Genomic DNA, 18,121 nt, shown 5'->3' with positions numbered 1-18,121 from the left:
CGTTTGTTTTAATTTGCCCCAATTTGTTTGCCTTGCTAATTTATACATTTGGGGGGGGGGAGGCTATATAAACAATTAAGTATATAACTGGGCTAATTACTACTACACTGTGGATGTGTCCATTGTTTGTGCATTTTCAAACATGCAACTCTGTGTCTGCTGTAATGAGAACAGCCAAACCTCTATTCCTGCAAGCAGACTTGGGTGCCTTGAAACCATACAGGTAGGCAGCATCCATGTCAACAAGCCAAGCTTATTAAAGACAATCAAATGATTGCATTTTAGTGTATTTCTTGGAATTCAGGGATATGAGGTTAACCTGGCTGCATCATGTCACCTCATTGACAGAACCCACATGATTTACATAGGAGACGTCACCAAATCCACCACCAAATCACATTGAATCCATGGACTGAGCCATGAACATCATGAAGCCAGTGCCACCAGGAGCAGATCTGTGGACCTGAAGCATGGATCCTCTGGATTTTTACTAGGGAGATCCACAAAATCTCTAATCACATCAGTAGCCACAGACTGCTCCACAAAAACCCCAGATCTGGTGATACATGGCACCACAGGGCAAAGAGACATGAATCCAGAGCAGAGATCCCTGTGAACCTGTTTATGTTTTATGTATCTTCTCCCCTCCAAATGAAACCCATAAAACCAAGGATTTGACTAAGGCTTCGTGGGGATTCCTATGAAAATTCAGTGGATCCTCAAGGAATCGTTTCCTGGATCCGAAGGACAGAATCTGTGCTTTCTATGACTCAGGTCATGGGCACAAATGAGATGGGATGGCTGCTGTTCTTGGATGACCACATATTAAAAAACCATGAGGATCTATGAGTCAACTAATTTTTGTGTCATGCACCAAAAGCCACAAGACCCTTGATTTTTACAGCTCAGCCTGTGGAGACTGTTGTGACCTGTGATTTGGTGGTGGGGACAGTATCCTCTGTTTTGTTTTGTTTTGATCACGTGCATTCAAGAAGTTGACTTGTAGACGACTAAATCCTCCTTAGAGCAGACTTACTGAAATCAGTGGTTGTGGCCAACTTTTAGGTCCAATGATGTCCATGAGTCAACTCCGAGTAGGACGTAGTTGGTTGGGTACAACCAGATCCGTGTTTGGGTTTGGTTCGATTTACTGCTTTCAAGGTATGGCGCGTTCTCCGCCAGAGATTGGCACGAAGGAATCTCGTTCCCCTCAGCCGGTGGGTTGGGTCGGCTGGGGCGGACAGGTGCAGGAAGGGAAAGAAGAGCCTCTGTAACCAGAGGAGGAGGCGCGCGGGCTGCCCTCGGAGATCCCTCCTCCCTGGAGAGACAGCGGGGTGTGGGTGTTGCGTTTGCGGGGAAAGGGAGAGCGTGAATGAAAAGGGAGACGACAAGCGGGCTCCGTGCCTGGAAAGGAAGGCGGGAGAGGAGGGCGAAGAAAGGTGGGACGAGGGGACTGAGGAGGGGACTGTGGGGAGCCAGAGCGCGCGGGAAGGGCCTGGACCGGCCACCCGAAGGAGAGGCGCGAAGGAAGGCGCGGAGGCAGAAGAAGGTGGCTCCTGGGCTCAGGGAAGGCGGCGCGTCACAGGGCGAAGAGGCTCCCGCGGCGCCGCCGGGGACCTTACCGTCCGGGCAGCAGAGGGAGCAGGACCAGCCCCGTAGTAGTCCGTTCCCCCCGCCGCAACCGGACCTAGCGAGGGAGGGGCGACGACGGCAGCAGAAGTTGAATTGGGGCAGCGGTGTGAGGCGAGGCCACTCACTCCGGCGACGCTGTTCCCGCTCGGCCGCGGGGAGGCGGCGGAACGAGAAGCGGCGGCGGCGGCGGCGGCGGGAGCAGCAGCATGGTCTTCCCCGGCGGCTTCGCCTGAGGCGGGATGAGGAGCCGCCCGTCGCAGCTGGGCAAGGTGCTGAGGAGGAGGTTCCGCCTCGTGCTGGTCTTCGGGGTGCTGGCCGTGGCGCTGTGCGCAGCCTACCTGGAGCTGGTGGTCTTGGCCGACGGCGGGGGACACCCCTTGAACCGCAGTGAGTGGAAAGGGGGTCGTTGGGGCTTAGGATTCCCACGCGAAGACTTCAGCCGAGTTTAAAGAGCTTAGAAAACAGGCGGGCGTAACCGAGGCGAGAGTGTCTCTGAGCGTGTGCAGAGAGCCTTACCCCGCTCCTCGGGCCCAGGGGTTCCACTGGGGATTAGGGAGAAGGGAACGCGGCTTCCCAAGCAGATTCGGACTCAGGTGCCTCCCCCCTCACCGTGTCTGGTCTGATGGGGGCGCAGAGGGAGACAGGTGAGTGTCGGGGAGCAAGGCAGACCGCGCAGCTTCTGCCGACCTCACAATGCTGCTCACTCTGAGGCAGATATCCTGCACGTGCCAGAGCTGCTGTTAGTGAGTTGGTTAAGGGCGGAGAAGTTTCCTGATCTAGAACCTAAAGGCCTAGATTCATAGGATGAGAGGGTCAGGAGGGAAGCACACCTCAGTTGTGATCCCAGGCGGAAATGTCTGGCTACCTGGAGTGCTCATTCCAGAGATGGAGTCCTTCACGCTCCCTGAAGCCCATCCTACTGCTCTTCTAGCCGGAGAGAAAAACCATAAGCAGGGGCGTTCTTAAGGGTTGGCCGCATGGCGCCTTTTCACCCATGCGCTCCCTGGGCTTCTCTTCCACTTCTTTGGGCCTTGGAGGAAGCCACTGGTGGGGTGTGAAAGGCAACAAAAAGCAAACTTTTTGAGTTTATGGTCCATGATCTGGGGGCTGGGGGTGTCACAAGGGATGGGAGGGCACCATCCAGGTCCTTGCCAAGGGAGCCAAGACATGCCTCTGACCATAAGGAATAGCCGTAGGGGAAGGTCCATGGTCAGTGTACTTTCATAGAATCATAGAGTTGGAAGGGATCCTGAGGATCATCTAGTCCAACCCCCTGCAATGCAGGAATATGCAGCTGTCCCATACTGGGATCGAACCTGCAACCTTGGCATTATCAGTGCCACACACTAACCAACTGAGCTATCCATGCTCAGGCTTTGGATGCAGAAGGTCCAGGTCCATTCCTCCAACAGGGCTGGGACTGTCCTCTGCCTGCAACCCTGGAGAGCTGCTGCCAGCCAGTGTGGACAGTACTGAGCTCGATGGACCAGTACTGTCCATCTGTCAACGACCTTGACAGATTAGAGAACTGGGCCAAAACAAACAAGATGAATTTTAACAGGGAGAAATGTAAAGTATTGCACTTGGGCAAAAAAAATGAGAGGCACAAATACAAGATGGGGGACACCTGGCTTGAGAGCAGTACATGTGAAAAGGATCTAGGAGTCTTGGTTGACCACAAACTTGACATGAGCCAACAGTGTGACGTGGCAGCTAAAAAAGCCAATGCAATTCTGGGCTGCATCAATAGGAGTACAGCATCTAGATCAAGGGAAGTAATAGTGCCACTGTATTCTGCTCTGGTCAGACCTCACCTGGAGTACTGTGTCCAGTTCTGGGCACCACAGTTCAAGAAGGACACTGTCAAACTGGAGGGCAACCAAAATGGTCAAAGGCCTGGAAACGATGCCTTATGAGGAACGGCTAAGGGAGCTGGGCATGTTTAGCCTGGAGAAGAGGAGGTTAAGGGGTGATATGATAGCCATGTTCAAATATATAAAAGGATGTCACATAGAGGAGGGAGAAAGGTTGTTTTCTGCTGCTCCAGAGAAGCGGACACGGAGCAATGGTTCCAAACTACAAGAAAAAAGATTCCGCCTAAACATTAGGAAGAACTTCCTGACAGTAAGAGCTGTTCGACAGTGGAATTTGCTGCCAAGGAGTGTGGTGGAGTCTCCTTCTTTGGAGGTCTTTAAGCAGAGGCTTGACAACCATATGTCAGGAGTGCTCTGATGGTGTTTCCTGCTTGGCAGGGGGTTGGACTCGATGGCCCTTGTGGTCTCTTCCAACTCTATGATTCTATGATTCTATGACCACTGATCTGATTCAGTCTAAGGGCTAGGGTTAAGCTCTGGACGTCTTAACCAAGCCACTATCTCTCGACCTCTGCCCTCAGTATCTGTAATAGTGTGTTAATAGTACAGACCAGTCCTATAGAGTTTTTGTAAGGGTTGAGGTAAAGGCTGTGTTCACATTACTGGCTAAAAATGCAGCTAAGTTGTTCCTTTCCTCAGTTTTGACCCAGCTTGTTATTTTTCTAAGAAATGACAGCATTGGTAGCAGGATAGATATGGATTGTGGCTAATGCCGTGTGCACACCGCTTCCCAAACAAGCAGTGGATGCAGAGTAAACAGGAGTGTGTACACAGCCAATGTATGTAAAATATTGAGCTCAGTAAGTATGTAAATACTGGCGTTATTATATGTGTTGGAACATTGCCGTTAGTCCCCGGACTAACCCATTTGGACAGGACTTGCAAAATTAAGGCTGAAAACCCTATGCCCACTTATCTGGGAGTAAACCCCTTTGAATTCAGCAGGACTCCTGAGTAGAACATGTGTAGGATTGCGCTGTAAATTTAAAGATATCCTTGGGGTTAAAATGCACCTTTGGTGAATCTTTCCGCAAAGAAGCTGCCTAGAAATCATGGCCAGAGAGCATGCAATTAAAGACGCATCGAAGACACAGAGAACTGTAGCCAAAAACGTTTTGCCCAAGGTTGGAGTTGTCTTCTTGGGAGCCAAATGTGCCTTTGGCTAAGGCTAAGACTTCCTCCAGAAAGGGGCTGTAATTAAAACCTGCCAACTGAAGACAAGAGATGAATCCTTTCTCATCAGGCAGTGTGAAATTAGTAGGTCCGGAAGAGGCACGTGTTGACAGTTTAGCCATAGGATATAGCAGAGCATGCAGGGGATGGTGATTACGATTTCAAACGTCCCACCACTCAGGACAACTAGAAGGATTTACTTACAGCTGGAATTGAAATGGGAGCATCCTATCTCCAAAGTAGGGGGAAATAGATAGTAATTTGCACCTATCTCTTTTTCTTACGTGCGCATCCAGAAATGTGGGTGTACTCAAATCTGACAGAATATAGTTGATTGATTCATGTTTGGTTATTTCATTTCTATGCCGCTTAATATATTAACAGTATGAGAGTTGCACAGAAAACCGAAGCAGCAACAGAGAGCTTAGAGGCAAAGTATTGCAAAAATACAGTTACATATAAAAATGTTACATTAATACAAAGTTACTAATATATATATGTGTGTGTATTTTAAAAGTTGCTTCATCCTTTCACACAGCCGCCCCTTTTCATGCATTGCAACCCTTTTAAAAATAGCAAAGCTAGTATCGTAAAACACTAGGGAGTAAGCCCATTGGACACAGTGGGACTTATTTCTGGGCAACTAATTATGTGTAGGATTGTTCTGCGCAGCTGAACTCGGACAAATTTCCTTCCTCCGTTGAAACAAGGTTGTCTGAAGGCCATAAAGAGGGCACCATAAATTTGATAGATTCTGCTGCCTCTGGTGCACTTCAGACTATCTGCCAAAACCAGCTTGCTAGAAATCTGGTTATAATGTAAATTCATCATGCTTTAGACTTAGTCAGATGGATCTTAATGACAGTTTTCCTGGGTTTTTTCAATCGTGAAGAGGAAGAAAAAATGGTGGTGGCTTAATCGGAGCTTGTCCATACTGTTATTTAATGTGGGCCTTCCTGTATTGCCATTGCCGTATTTTTCTGTCTATAAGACGACCCCATGTATAAGACGCCCCCTATTTTTGGGGACTCCAATTTAAGAAAATGGGGGGAGATACTATCCGTGTGTATAAGACGAGCCCAGATATTGAAAATTATTTTAGAGTAAAAAAAAATAGTTTTATACACGGGAAAGTATGGTAATTCTCTGTTGGATGTTATCCTCCAAATCACTGCATTCTCACACTTTCCCTTCCTTCAGTCTGGATTTTCTCATACGAGGGATACTCTGGAAAGGAGAGGGTGAGACCATCTGGATTGAGGGAGGGGAAAATGTGGGAAGGCAGAGATTTGGAAAAGAACATTGTATGGACAGTGGAGAATTAATGGAGGTACAGGAAGCTTTTTGTCCACATTAAACAACAATATGGATGAGAGCTCAGTGATCCTGAGTTAAAACCTCAAATACTGAATTGCTCTAACGAATGGTTCACAATGTATTTATATCGTCGGACAACTCCACATTGCAAAAGTGGGTTGACTGAATGTGGATTAACATGTGGATTGATCACAAACTGTTTCATAAACCAGTAATTCAAATCATGAACCATGTACCTTTCATTCGGTGTTGCTGGATAAAGTCCTCTTACAATGGGGGGAAACTGGTGGACACTTTTGCATCTTGCACTTGTCCACCAGTTAAAACAAGAGCCAGTGTGGTGTAGTGGTTAAGAGCGGTGGACTCGTAATCTGGTGAACCAAGTTCTCATCCTGACGCAACCTGAGGAAGGGAAAGGACATTGTGAGTCGCTTTGAGACTCCTTAGGGTTGTGATCAAGCAGGATATCAAATCCATGAGTTTGTACTATTGGTTGTGGCATAAGAAGAGTGTGTGCTGTATTTATTTACATATTCACATTGCGTGGCAGCAGATAACCTTGTTGCATTTACATCAAAGGTTAGCAGCGAACTGTAGCTCAGTAGCAAGTGAGAAACGTATTACCAATTATCTAATCCAAAACAGAAGGTGAAGGAGATTGAGGTTCTCCAAACATTTGAATACTGCACTACATCCAGACTTCATCCAGACTGTGTGTATGCAATAATGAAGATTGATTGTGTCTTGGTGAGAATGGGATCGAGGATTACTATTTCAGGCTCTATTAGGGTTATATAAGGGCAAACCATGATGGCTTAAAGAAAATCACAACAAAATATATTTTGGGAAATGTACACTTTTAAATTGTATGTTGTCCTCTAGGTACCTGACAAAAACTAGAGGAAAATTAACTTCTGTGTTTAGTTTATGATTGAGAGGGGAGTTTTTTAGTGGCTTGTGGAGGTAAACTTTGAGACTGCCAGTGCTACCCTACTACCAATAAAAAAATCTATTTTGAGTTGTAGTAATGAAAAATAAATACATTTTTTTCATTTTGCCTTCCTAACTCAGTAAAATTTCCACCTTCTACAGGTACAGGCATGCTCTATGTTTGTTTTCTGTTAAAAAGAGCTGGTCTCAGGCTGAAGGAGACAGAGGATGTTAGGAGTGGAGTTCTTCCAGCATTTTATTCATTCTCCTTTATTTTTGTTAAATATTTCTTTATAGTGTCCCAGGTGGAAAACCTAGTGACAACACATAATTGGGTACCAGCCAGCATTTATAGCATTGCCTTTGCTGATGCAATAGCCTCCTTCTGCGTTTGTTGTTCTGCATCCCAAAGGTAGATTTTTCTCCAGTAATTTTCCAGAGCTGGAAGTCAGTCTATAGATCATTATTTCCATCTCTGTTTGCAACAGAACACTCACTGTTTAACTTTCTCTGGAACGTACTTGTGGCACATGGGATGCGTGGGATCCCAGCCGGCTCCCCCCCCCCAAGCTTGGTGCTAGCATTCACAGCATCACTCTGGATTTATTACTCCTGTTAATGGAGGAATCCGAGGGCTCCCTTGGGCAAAAAACAAAGACACCAACCAGGACAATTTGGAGCAAAACAGTAGTCTGTAGGCTTGGCCTTTATTGGAAACTGTCGCGACAGGACTCCCACCCACAACAAGATGAAGCAAAATGGAAGCCCAGAACAAAAGAAGACCCCAACTTTTATTAGTTACTAATCCTCCAAACTACACCCCTAAGACTACATCACAAAAAGGAGGGGTTGAGGGAGGAGTTGTGGAGGTAACCTGAGTATCTTGTCACCTGGCTAGTTCCTCCTTTTCCCTCTCCCCATGAGTACTTTCCAGGTGACAAAGGGGAGTTTGCAGTTTCCTGCCCCCAGAGGGAAGAGCTGATCATTGTCCTTTGTTCCAGTCCGTGCTGAATCCACTCCTACATGCAAGTTCTTTGTGACCTTGATGGTCTTCTGTCTAGGACCATCAGGGTTGGCATAGCCACTGGGCAGGGCTCCTGTGTATGTGCTGGTATGCTCAAGGGATTATGGCTGCCCTGTATCAAACCTTCCCCATTTTGTAGTCCTTCCTTCATGGAGTAAAATAAAAGTGGAACGGTGCAGATCCGATGTATGGTTGATTTTCTATGAATTTATAACAGAAGCATAGTGTATGTAGTGTGTGTGTGTGTCAAGTTTGTACAAACTGAATGATTTGGGGGGGGTTTCCTGCGACACTCTGGATTATATTCTACTATGGCATTCCTACTTCCACTCACACAAACACCAAAAGACTGAAATATTTGCTTCTACAGTGGTACCTTGCAAGACGAATGCCTCGAAAGACGAAAAACTCGCAAAAGGAAAGAGTTTTTCGTTTTTTGAGTTGCTTCGCAAGATGGATTTCCCTATGGGCTTGCTTCGCAAGATGAAAACGTCTTGCAAGTTTGTTTCCTTTTTCTTAAAACCGTGCATTCACTTCGAAGAGCAACTCATAGCACGCGGTGTGGTAGCCTTTTTTGAAGACTTTGGTGATTTTTGAAGCTTTTCCAAAGTCAGTGCTTCGCAAGACGAAAAAATCGCAAGACGAAAAAACTCGCGGAACGAATTAATTTCGTCTTGCGAGGCACCACTGTAATGGCTTTTGTAAATGTCCTGCAGCATCTGCAATGGGGTCAACTCAGCACTGCTTCACATTTAACATTATGGAATAAGGGGAAGGATCCCATTATGAACTGATAAACTGTTTCATAGGTCCATGATTATCAGAAACAAAATTCCATTCTTCCACCTGGCTACCAAATGTGCCAGACCTCTAGCAAACACAGACGGCCCAAGGGAGAGGTGAAGTTGTGACTCATATACACAAGACCAGTATCCAGCCAGTATCCATCTTTTAAAATTGGGTTTGCCACTAGGAAATACTGGCAAGGGAGCAGGCATCTGTTTCCCAGTGAGAAAAGATGGGTCTCTGTGCCAGGTTTGGGGAGCATGAGAACTGCCTACAGCCCAGGTGCAAGAGGGCATGTAAAGCCTGCTGAATCAATTGCGATCGAAAGGCTGGGATTTTTTTAAAAAAGAGCTGTGTTTATATGCCAAATTCCCTATTTGATTTTTCAGTTTAAGATTGCTATCTCAAATATCTTTCTTCAGATCTATTTGCTTGTGAGAACTTGTCTTAATGAGTCTTGTAGCTACACCTTCCTCCTATGCTTGGTCCTGGATGACTCAGCACTTCTGCTGGAGAAGGTTGGACTGTTTGTATACATATGGAAAAGTTCAAACTCTTAATGCAAGTGTAAGAAGCCTGAAAGAATTGCTACCTCCACCCATTAAACACATCAGATGTTGCCGTCTGAGGAGTATTTTGAGGAGCCTGAAATGAATTTGGTCAAAAACAAGAAGCTCTTCTCATATGCTATATTACAGTTATATTTGCATTTAAAAAGCACACCTGCATTGAGCAAAAATGTATGTCTCCCTGACAAATCTGAGGGATTTCATCTGCACGACTGTCAGTGCGCAGAATGATTTGCAATAATCACTTGGCTTGTACTCAATCCTGTCAAACAGGTGATATTATTTGCATATTTCAGGAATGGGGATGGAGTGGGCAACCTGGCATTTGAACCTAGTAAGGCAGTAGTCACTGACTCATCCAAATAGTGCCTAATTTGGGCTTAATTGAAAAATGCCAAACATCTCTGTACAACTTTTGTCTTAATGATTGGAGACTTGGGGCCACTCCAAATTTCTTCATGGAAACTGAAGAACTGTTGTGTAATCTGCAATTAGATTGTCACATGTATTGGTTATGAGTTTACGTACTTCACTACATGTTGATTAGCAGGAAAAATACAGCCCATCGCAGTTTTTCTGCAAACCCCCCCCCCCAATAAAATTGGTGCATATGCTTTTGTCACACATGACAACCAATAGATATTGCCTGTTGTTGCCTATGCATAAGTGCTTTCCATTGTAGCCACTGTGTAGGGACATAATGGGACACACCATGCTTGCAAAGGTTCTAGCTTCAATGTTCTCTCCCGGCTTGAACATAAAGTCCCCCATACTGTCTAAGATTTATTTTAATCATTATTTACATCAGCATCACTGTGAACATGGCAAAAGCAATCTAGGATTGTCTTCGTAGCCATCAAAACCAAGGAACAATGTTGGTTTACAAACCATGGTTAGGAGCAAGCGCTGATTAGCTTTAACCATGATTGTAATAGAGGGGAAGGGAAACATTTCGATGTGAAAGGGATATGGAAAGCCACATGCAAAATACGTGCCTTAGTGTGCTTTAGGTTCCTTCTGTGCAGATTAACATCCTAGGAAACAATCGGAGGGTTGTGCACCCATCCAAAGAGCCTCAGGGGTAAACTGTGTTGTCAGCAAAATGACAGAAAAGAAAAGGGCCCCTGTCCAAACCTGCTCTCTTCCATCTTTCCACATCTTGTTTCCCTGCATTTTTTATAAGGTATATGCTATATTTCTCTCTGGCCTGTGACACTCTATGAGTATTGCCAAACTTAAGCATAGTGGCAGCTCACCTACAATACAGTCACACCCAGTATGCAAGTCAGTCTGTGGACTCTGTTATGAAGAAAACAAGAGCGCATCAGAAAGAGTGCTAATGACTCTTCTAAAGGACCCCGGGGGCTTTCTCACCCTCGAAGCAGAGCTTAATCACTGCTAACACTAAATGTTTTTATGAACTTACTTGCTAGCGCTTCCAATACCCTAAGGTAAAATAGTTTACAGGTTTCACAAAGGTAGAGATAGCCTTTTCCTTTCCTTTCTAGGTCTTTGTCCTCATCTGTATCATCTCATATCCCCAGAGTATATTGTTATGAGTTTGGGGAGAGGCCGACCCCCCATAATCTCTACAGTCAGTGGTTAGAATTTAAGCAAACTCATAAATTCTGGCCAGTTCTTCACTCACTTCCCACAATCCTTTCAGTTGCAAAGAGACATTTCGCTCTTTGCAGTCTAAAGGTAAATACAGTTTAAGGCAGCGGTTCTCAAACTTTTTTCCTCCTGGACCACACTTTCAGAATAAAATTTTACTTGTGCCATACTGAATTTTTTATTGGTAAGAAACACATTGGAAAACAGAAATAAACAACAACTAGCAATGCTTGATTTATAATGTAGAACACAATTACTTTATAATATGATCGTGGGACACCCAGAAAGTATAAAACAATGCAGCTACGTAAAAATGTGAATAAGCTCAGTTTGTTAGAGCATGGTGCTGATAAGGCTAAGGTTGCAGGTTTGATCCCTACATGGGACAGCTGCATGTTGCACTAGATGATCCGCAGGGTCCCTTCCAACAATTCTATTATTTCTATGATTCCCAAAATATAGTTCTAAATGAGTTAAGCCCTGTTCCCCCCCCCCCCCACACACACTTTTCTGCTTGATGAGCCTGTGACAGCTATTTTACATTTTCATTGCTTACATGCAGTGGTCCTGTGCAATCTCTCTTTTATTTTAGTGTGCCAAAATCGTGGGTTGTTGTTTTTTCAATTTCAAGAAAATCCAACACGGACTAAAACTTTTGGCCTTTCACATCAGAGGGTGGGGCGCCTTAAATGTGCTTCATTGAGTTGCACCCAGCAAATGTGCACAGAGCTGCACCCATCAGCCTTGTAGTACAGGTTGAATTATGATAGAACCCTCCCAGTAGCTACTAGAAGTGAACAAAGTGGAAGTACAGCAGTTCATTCACACAGCCTTCTGTGGTAGCTCAGAGTGCAATAAATAAATAAATCCCATTTGTGTAATATTTTACAGGTCATATTATTTCCATCCACTCAAAGACAGTTTTAGGGTAGTACCACCAGTGCTGTTGCACTGGGCACTGTCCTGCGAGGGGTGCCCCAAAATGCTGTAGAATGGACCACGAAATCCTCCTCCCCAATTTTTTGCGTTGCACAGGGTGCCACTGGAATTTGAGAACCCAAAGCCTGTAACTGCTCCACTTGTGGCCCTTTAACAAAGTGTAAACCCCATGACTCAGGGGAATTTGATGAATTACGGTAGTACTTGTATACTGCAGAGTTGACTGGGAACATCTCTGGAGAGCAATGATGTGTGTCAGGTTCACATTTATTTTCACAAGCAAGTTCAGGCAGGAGGATGGCATAGATTGGCTTCGTTTTTACTTACACTGCCGCTTTAACTCTAAGACTGAAGGCATGTGCAGGGCAAGGGTTGTCTGGGCATGTGAATGGGTGGGGATTAAAAAAACACAGCACTGGTTGGTGTCCTCCCCCCCCCCCTTACATCCTGGTATTTATCATGGCTTTGTTTCCCACACTCTTAAATAAGCAGCAAAAGTACTTGCGGAGTTTTTATTTTGATGATTTACACAAGGTCTACCAAGACTCGGGGGGGGGGGGCGGAATCAGAATTAATAGGATGAGGCTTTTAAAATTTTATTTGGCAAGCATTATGAATCAATGGCTCCAGGCAAAACTTGTCCTTGCTTTGTTCTCTCTGGAAAGTGAGAACAACCCAAAGGTGTTTTTTTTTTTTTTATCAAGACTTACTTATTATATATTTTTATTTTTTTCCATTTATATCCCACCTTTCCTCCAATGAGTTTGAGGAGGCTTCTATAGTTCTCCTCTTCCCCATTTTATCCTCACGCCAACCCTGTGAAATAAGTTAGGCTGAGGAGTGAGTGACTGTCCCTTTATCCAGGCATTTAACTCAGCATTGTAGAGTGGTGGCTAAACATAGCCATGTTCATGTAACTTGGTTTGAAGTGAAGCCCCTTCCAATACACCAGGCACCCCCAAACTTGGCCCTCCAGCTGTTTTGGGACTACAACTCCCATCATCCCTAGCTAAGAGGACCGGTGGTCAGGGATGATGGGAATTGTAGTCCCAAAACAGCTGGAGGGCTGAGTTTGGAGATTCCTGTAATACACCTTGAACACAGGATGTTGTGCCCACTGTGTGCACAGGTAAGACTAGCCCATAAACCTCCTCATACCCTCCAACATTTCTCTGATGAAAATAGGGACATCTTAAGGAAAAGCGGCATCAATTCAGAAACTGGGGCAGCTTCACCCAGTCAGATGGGCAGGGTATAAATAAATTAGTAGTAGTAGTAGTAGTAGTAGTAGTAGTATTTCTGAAAATCCAGGACTGTCCCTGGCAAATAGGGACACTTGGAGGGTCTGATGCCTGAAACCCTCCTCACACATTATTTCAAATTGTGGGTAGATCATCTGGACCCCTCTTGTCTTTCTGCCTTATACAGTGGTACCTTGGGTTAAGTACTTAATTCGTTCTGGAGATCCGTTCTTAACCTGAAACTGTTCTTAACCTGAAGCACCACTTTAGCTAATGGGGCCTCCTGCTGCCGCTGCGCCGCTGGAGCATGATTTCTGTTCTCATCCTGAAGCAAAGTTCTTAACTTGAGGTACTGTTTCTGGGTTAGTGGAGTCTGTAACCTGAAGCGTCTGTAACCTGAAGCGTCTGTAAGCCGAGGCACCACTGTACTGAGGTCTTAGTCTACACAAAGGAATGACATCTTATGGTAAGTAGTAAGCAGGGAACTGCCATGACATGAGGCCACCACATTGCTGAAACTAAGTGGGGCCAGGGCTGATCAGTGCCTGCAGAGGTGACTGCTCATCTACACTTTCTTAGGTTGCATGGCATGTATTAAGATAAAGAGTAAATGAATGAATGTTTGTTTGTTTTTACTATAAATATACTATAATAGGATCACCTTTGGACTTCCATACCCAGTCCTGTGCTTTTTAACTGTAGACTAGAAGAGCCATGGTTGAAATCACTGACAAGAAGTGCCTCGAAGTCTTTGTCTAGTGGGCTTCATTCCAGATTTCACACAGGCCAGCTTGAAGGCTCGGATCCTGCCAGCCCATTGGAATACTGTCTGCTTTGGCACTCCCTTGGGACTCTGTTTGCTGCCCAGATGCAACACTGTGCCTGGGGGAATGGAACAGAGTAGTTCTGGACAGCCAGCTCCCATGTATGACAACATCTTGGAAGCTCTGCAAAATTCCACAAAGTGGCCTTGTTCCAGATTTTCTACCACAGCAGAGCTCCAATGTGATGCTCAGATGGATCAGTCCTTAAATAAATAATAGTCAAAGCAGGTGTGAATATGAATGAAACATGAAGAGACAGAGGTTAAAATTTATTAATGTCCATTGGGTCAAGCATCAGGCTGTGTGTGACAGAGCATTAAAAACAGTACGAGTAATTTTCTTGAAAAACATTGAGACCTTACATACATTTGTAAGATTACTTACAGAAATGTAAATTGGAGGCAGGAAAATGGCACCCCCATCTTCATCTTGCAAACTTGCGAAAGGATCTTCACATGATCTGCTTTTCAAGTTTTTATTTATTATTATTGATTGTCACAGTCCCAGGGGCCCAGACCCCTCGGTGGTCATCCAGCCATCTTTTGCTTTTTTCAGGCACAGACTGGCCTTCCTTCTCGATCTTACCAGAAGAGAGAAGACCTGCTCTTCAAAGGGAGGGAGGGGGTGAAAGAAATGAACCCACCTAGCACCCTTTGTTGTTGTTTAGTCATTTAGTCATGTCCGACTCTTCGTGACCCCATGAACCAGAGCATGCCAGGCACTCCTGTCTTCCACTGCCTCCCACAGTTTGGTCGAACTCATGCTGGTAGCTTCGAGAACACTGTCCAACCATCTCGTCCTCTGTTGTCCCCTTCTCCTTGTGCCCTCAATCTCTCCCAACATCAGGGTCTTTTCCAGGGAGTCTTTTCTTGGGAGCACCCAGCAGTTACAATAACCTCATTTCCTGCCTTCGTAGGAGGCTTACAAGCAATCATCCACAGTCTGGATCTTAGCAGCCCCTTTCCAGTTCCACATTTCCTCAGGTGCAGCTATCCTGGCTGGTTGGGCTCCTGCGATGAAGCAGCCCATTGACCTGCTTCTTTACCACACCGGTGATTAGGCAGACAGCTGTATCTTCTGTTTCTGTTTCCTTTTAGGACAAATAAGGAGCTACAGCAGAACTGGATTAGTATGACTGCTGATAGCTTTTGAACTGAGTATGTGTCTGTTTTTTTGAGGGCGGAGGCACCTTTATTACAGGGGATGGAAATAAGAATTGGATAGGGCAGTTCAGAGAAAGAAGATGCGACAGTAAAGATATTCCAGTCCTCTCCTTCTCCCTTTCCTTGGTAATCCTGCCAACTGGCCCATATAGATCTTTGTTTTAACATTTGTTTTGGATGTTGTTGTCAGAAGCTGCCTTGAGTTTTGTGGAGGCAGAATATAGATAATAGTTCTAAATACATGAAAAAATGAAAAAAAATGCTGTCATGTTCAATCAGCCCCCTATCTCTTGACACTTCACCTTGTTGCACGAAAGGCAGAGCAAGGGAATCCCATGATGACATGTAGTGCAGGCCAATCAGATATGACAACTTCTTGATGGAGTTGGATTGCCTGGGGCTTATCTGTACCCCCTGGGACTGCCAAGTCATCTTTCTGCAGGGTTGAATGAAGCCCATGTCACTTTTCAAAGTACAGTCATACCTTGGTTGTCGAACGCCCTGGAACTTGGAGGTTTTGGCTCCCAAATGCCGCAAACCCGAAAGTGATCGTTCCGGTTTGGGAATGGTTTTTTTGAACCCGAACATCTGACAGGGCTTTTGCAGCTTCCGATGGGCTGCAGGAGCTTCCTGTAGCCCATCGGAAGCTTCACTTTGGTTTTCAAACATTTTGCAAGTCAAACAGACTTCCGAAACAGATTCTGTTCAACTTCCAAGATACGAATGTATTTAGGGGGAGGGGGTTATTGGTTTGTTTTGCTTTTGCTTTATTATGTATTTGGTATTTTCATTTGGTATTTTTGTGTTGTGAACCATTATTTGGTACTCTTCAGATGAACAGCAGCAGACAAATTAAATGAATAAAGTTTATAAACTTAATATTTGAGTATACTGACTGTGAAACTTGAATCAGAATATTTGTGCAGTGCAAAAAAGTGTGACAAATCAAACATATATAGATAATAAACAGGTCAAGGAGTTAAAACTTCTTGTTGAAAGTACAGTATACTCAGTGCAAACCCAGGTTTGTTGCTGTGCAATGCTTAAAATGGCCCCGAGACCTGCTTCAGGCACAGAGAATGCAAGCTTGTTTCCTTACTTTGTGGTTGTGGAAGTAGGTTTATATTTAGCCGGGCAGTCTGTGGGCCTTGCGGGCGGCTCGAAGAAAGAAATAATCTCTCCCAATCATTACCTCACATTGCCTAGCTTCCCAGAGCATTTAAGCTGCCTGGGTGGAAAACTGGGTGATAAATTTAGATGAGATATTTCTTGCCAAGAGCCATGTATCTGACCCGGCCCGGCCTGGTAAGACAGAAAGGGAGAACGACATAAGATCTCCTCTCAGAGAGGAGCTCAAAGTTCTCCAAGTCTTCCATGTTTCCAAATGGAAAAAGAGAGTGCCTTTCTCAAGGACATTGAGAGTCCCATAGGAAAGCTCTTGGGAACAGATTACTGCAGTGGTAGCCTTGTGTTTATAGTGGAATGGCCAAGCTATATCTGTCTTGCATAGCATGGAGTAAATACCTTCTCCATTGAGCTCCCTAAGTATGCCAGCAGGCAGCTGATATGCTTATGTGTGGAATGCTATAGGGCTTTCCTGAAAGAAACCTGACACAGATATAAAGGCCTGCAGTGGCTGTCCTGAACTTCCAAATATTTGGGAGAGGGAAAATGAAATGTAAGGAATCCCAGAGAGCAAAGTACCTGGATTCCCTGGAACAAAGCTTGGTTATAGCTCATGTTGTTGTTATTGTTTAGTCATTTAGTCGTGTCCGACTCTTCGTGACGCCATGGACCAGAGCACGCCAGGCACTCCTGTCTTCCGCTGCCTCCCGCATTTTGGTCAAACTCATGCTGGTAGCTTCGAGAACACTGTCCATCCATCTCATCCTCTGTCATCCCCTTCTCCTTGTGCCCTCAGTCTTTCCCAACATCAGGGTCTTTTCCAGGGAGTCTTCTCTTCTCATGAGGTGGCCAAAGTATTGGAGCCTCAGCTTCAGGATCTGTCCTTCCAGTGAGCACTCAGGGCTGATTTCCTTAAGAATGGAGAGGTTTGATCTTCTTGCAATCCATGGGACTCTCAAGAGTCTCCTCCAGCACCATAATTCAAAAGCATCAATTCTTCAGATCTCCCATGAAACATGTAGTTTGACCCATGGCATAAATCTTGTTCTTATAGTTTTCACTTGCAGCTGTTTGGGAACACTAGTTTATGCTCTGTCTCCTCCTCCATATTGTCACTCAGTATGCATTTCCATATGGCATATGGGACCTGCTTAGTCTTGGGCATATCATACGAAACCCCTCCTACCAGACATGTTTTGCCTTTCAAGTGCTTGACTGACACAGTCACACTCCTCCCCCCACCTCTTTCTCAGTCTCCGGCAAGGAGCACTTATCAAGCTCTTGATGGGTGCCAGATGTAACTAATGGGCTGTGTTCAACTTTGTGGAGGTCTGTTGTACATATTTAAAACTCGAGTCCATTAACATTCGCCCTTGAACATATGCATGTGGACTCATCCCTGTCCTCCAATAACAGAGTTTACAGATGGTTTTTACTGTCCCTGATATTTTTTGCTACTTTAAATAATCCCTTTTTTGTTTGAAAGCCAGCTGTGCAGTCCTTTATGCCAGAGCCAAACTTGCTGATGGGTGCAAGTGCAAGGGTGTGGTCTACTAGTCAGAGCAAAGGGATGGATGCCAACACTCCCAGCAGTCTATATTTGGCTTGGCCAGCAATGCGTTGTGGGATTTTAAAGGAAGCCAGTTTACCTCACTCTGGCTGAGCAAGTTTTTTGGGGGGGGAATGTTTTTTTTTTTAAATAAATATGTACTTGTTCATTCTTGGAAGATGCTGTGTTTTAATCTATGCTTTAAAAATGTGAAAGTTTCTTAAGCACAAGGGGACAGAATCGGTCGATGATGGACTGAAGAGATTCCACGTTAGACTGTAGCACCCTGCTTGTGGTTAACGCTTAGCTGGAATGAAATATTCAACGCAGCAATAGAGAAATTAAAATAGTAATTTATTTG

At 45.0% G+C, this 18,121-nt stretch overlaps 1 protein-coding gene across 3 annotated transcripts in view; it reads left to right on the top strand.

Moving 5' to 3' along the window:
- The first annotated feature begins 987 nt into the window (after positions 1-987).
- Positions 988-18,121, top strand: part of B4GALNT3 (beta-1,4-N-acetyl-galactosaminyltransferase 3) — a 71,512-nt gene continuing 54,378 nt past the window's right edge. For 2 of the 3 annotated variants that reach the window (XM_081878835.1, XM_081878836.1), the window contains exon 1: positions 989-2,019. In XM_081878835.1, coding sequence (XP_081734961.1) covers positions 1,872-2,019 — 148 coding nt within the window. In that variant the 5' untranslated portion in view covers positions 989-1,871. Of the gene's footprint in view, positions 2,020-18,121 lie in introns of all 3 variants that reach the window. The other variant, XM_081878834.1, reaches the window with a different exon arrangement.

This window comes from Podarcis erhardii (assembly GCF_964252035.2).
Source record: "Podarcis erhardii genome assembly, chromosome: 10".
NCBI classification, from domain to species: domain Eukaryota; kingdom Metazoa; phylum Chordata; class Lepidosauria; order Squamata; family Lacertidae; genus Podarcis; species Podarcis erhardii.
Note: the sequence above shows the minus strand (reverse complement) of the source record. Positions and strands in the feature narration are given on the sequence as shown.